The sequence below is a fragment of the Stegastes partitus genome, unplaced genomic scaffold (assembly GCF_000690725.1).
Source record: "Stegastes partitus isolate 25-593 unplaced genomic scaffold, Stegastes_partitus-1.0.2 Scaffold387, whole genome shotgun sequence".
Lineage (NCBI taxonomy): Eukaryota > Metazoa > Chordata > Actinopteri > Pomacentridae > Stegastes > Stegastes partitus.
This window is the reverse complement of record NW_007578118.1, coordinates 472,881-474,950: the sequence shown is the minus strand read 5'-3', so window position 1 is coordinate 474,950 and position 2,070 is coordinate 472,881. Positions and strand designations below refer to the sequence as shown.

The 2,070-nt window shown below is 37.6% G+C and overlaps 1 protein-coding gene across 1 annotated transcript in view; it reads right to left on the bottom strand.

The window, feature by feature from the left end:
- Positions 1–2,070, bottom strand: part of fshr (follicle stimulating hormone receptor) — a 22,203-nt gene that overhangs the window by 3,311 nt on the left and 16,822 nt on the right. Inside the window, exon 11 of the mRNA XM_008285128.1 lies at positions 1,161–1,381. Coding sequence (XP_008283350.1) covers positions 1,161–1,381 — 221 coding nt within the window. The remainder of the gene's footprint in view (positions 1–1,160; positions 1,382–2,070) is intronic.

The window sequence follows — 2,070 nt, the reverse complement described above, 5'->3', positions numbered from 1 at the left end:
AAATTTGTTTTCCTACATTTTTGTCACCTGACCTCATGCTTGACTCACTAATGGATTCACAGTGGCGTCATTAAATACAGATTTGAGTTCTTTATAGAATTTGAATCTGAGCAAACATTTATTTTTTTGGCAAAATTTTAAATGTGACACGTGGAACAAAAGGATTTTAGATAAAATATCATAATTTTCTGCTTAAATATGGCTCATTTTCCCAAATAAACAGCAAGTCACATGAGTAGTTCAACAACCATTGGAAAGTTCAAAGTCTTGTTCTTACTCTGCACATTATTTGCGCTACACTCACACTTTTCTACCCAGACATATTACACTTATTGAACATTTTGCATTTTATATTTTTTTATTTATTTTTGCCTATTTATCAGTATTTATGGTGGCGGTAACTCTTTATCTTTGGGCTGTAACAACCAAATTTCCCCTTGGGGATTAATAAAGTAGGTCTATTCTAATCTATTCTATATTCTTGAAAATATATATATATATATCCTTGAAAAACAAATCTGACTGACTGACAATTGACTGACTGAATGATTATTATTATTATATTAATATATTAATATAATAATTATATTATATTATTATTATATTGTACAAAATATATGTTATATTGATTTCTTTTTTTAAAAAGTGAGCTTTTACAATATTGAATTTCCCTTCTCGGATAAATAAAGTATTTTTCATTTCATTCATTTCATTCTAAAATCTGATAATTCTTGGTTTTTACAGATAAATTATGTAATTTTATAAATCAAACATGCCTTTGAGATATTCTGGTGAGTTTTGGGGTTAAACATGAATCCCCAGTGTGTCTAGGGAGCATCCTCTTGTTTCTTTCTTTTCTATAAAGTCTGAATAAGCAGTTTACAGCCTGTTGTGATGTCACTAGAGGATAAGCCCCGCCCCTTTTCTGGTACCGCCTCCTCAGCAGAAGCAGAGGAATGTGGGGCCTTTTTAAAGCTACAGACAGTGAAACAGTCTCTTCTGAACAGGGCTCACACCAGGGATAGCAAAGACATGGTAGAATTAACAATTCACATTTTTGCTTTGANCAAGAATACAGTGTGTGCTTCAGGGAGTCCAGCTTCACACACTCAAGGACAAAACAGGAACTGTGCATAGCAATTATTTTTCCCTTTTCACACCTAACAAAACAAGCAGAACCACCGCGTTCCCCAGCAGCGCCAGGATAGAGATGATCCAGATGAGGACCCGCAAGAGGACGCTCTTCATGATGTCCTCACAGGGGTTGAATTCATCCGACAGCGGGATGCAGGTGATGGAGGAGGAGCTGTTGCAGTATTTCTTGTAGAAGGGAAGCTCAGCCTTCGCCCCAGGGTTGGTGCACATCTTGTGCCACCTGGATCTGGCACACGACAACACACACAAAGTGCACATACATGTGAAAAAGCGTTCATTCTTCAGTTTGTAGCAGCAAAACCTGCACTTCAGGGCCCCGTGGTAAAGTCTGGTAATTGACCAGCAATGGAGTCATAATGAGATATTAGGAGGAAAAGAAAAATTAAAACCTACAGTCAGTCCCAGGAGAAGAATGTTGTGTTTTAATGAGCTTCAGAGTTGCTGGGAGGCATTTTTTTTTATTTTATTTTTTTAAATCTTTGGACAGAGCCAGGCTCGCTGGTTCTCCCTGCTTCCACTCTTCATGCTGAGCTAAACGAACCAGCTCCCGTTCTGGTGTCACGTTTAGCAGACCGACGTGAGAGCGACGTCAATGTTTCAGGTAAGTCTCAGCAAAAAAGTGAACGAGAATATTCTCCCAAATCTTCTTCTATTCTCTAGAGAGGCGAGATTACACAAAATCTATTTTTCATAGCTTTTAACCCTCTGAACCCTGAGACATTTCTGCATGTTCACTGTTCTCCTGCACCTCTGTGGAAACAGCACAGCCGTGGATAGAAGTAGAGACGATTCAAACATGTCTTCTGTGCTGTATGATAAAGTTATGATGCCATAAAGACAACAACAACAAAAACCTACACCCAAAGATGTCACCAATACTGTAGAAAAATGCCAACCGTGTATATTATAGATAAT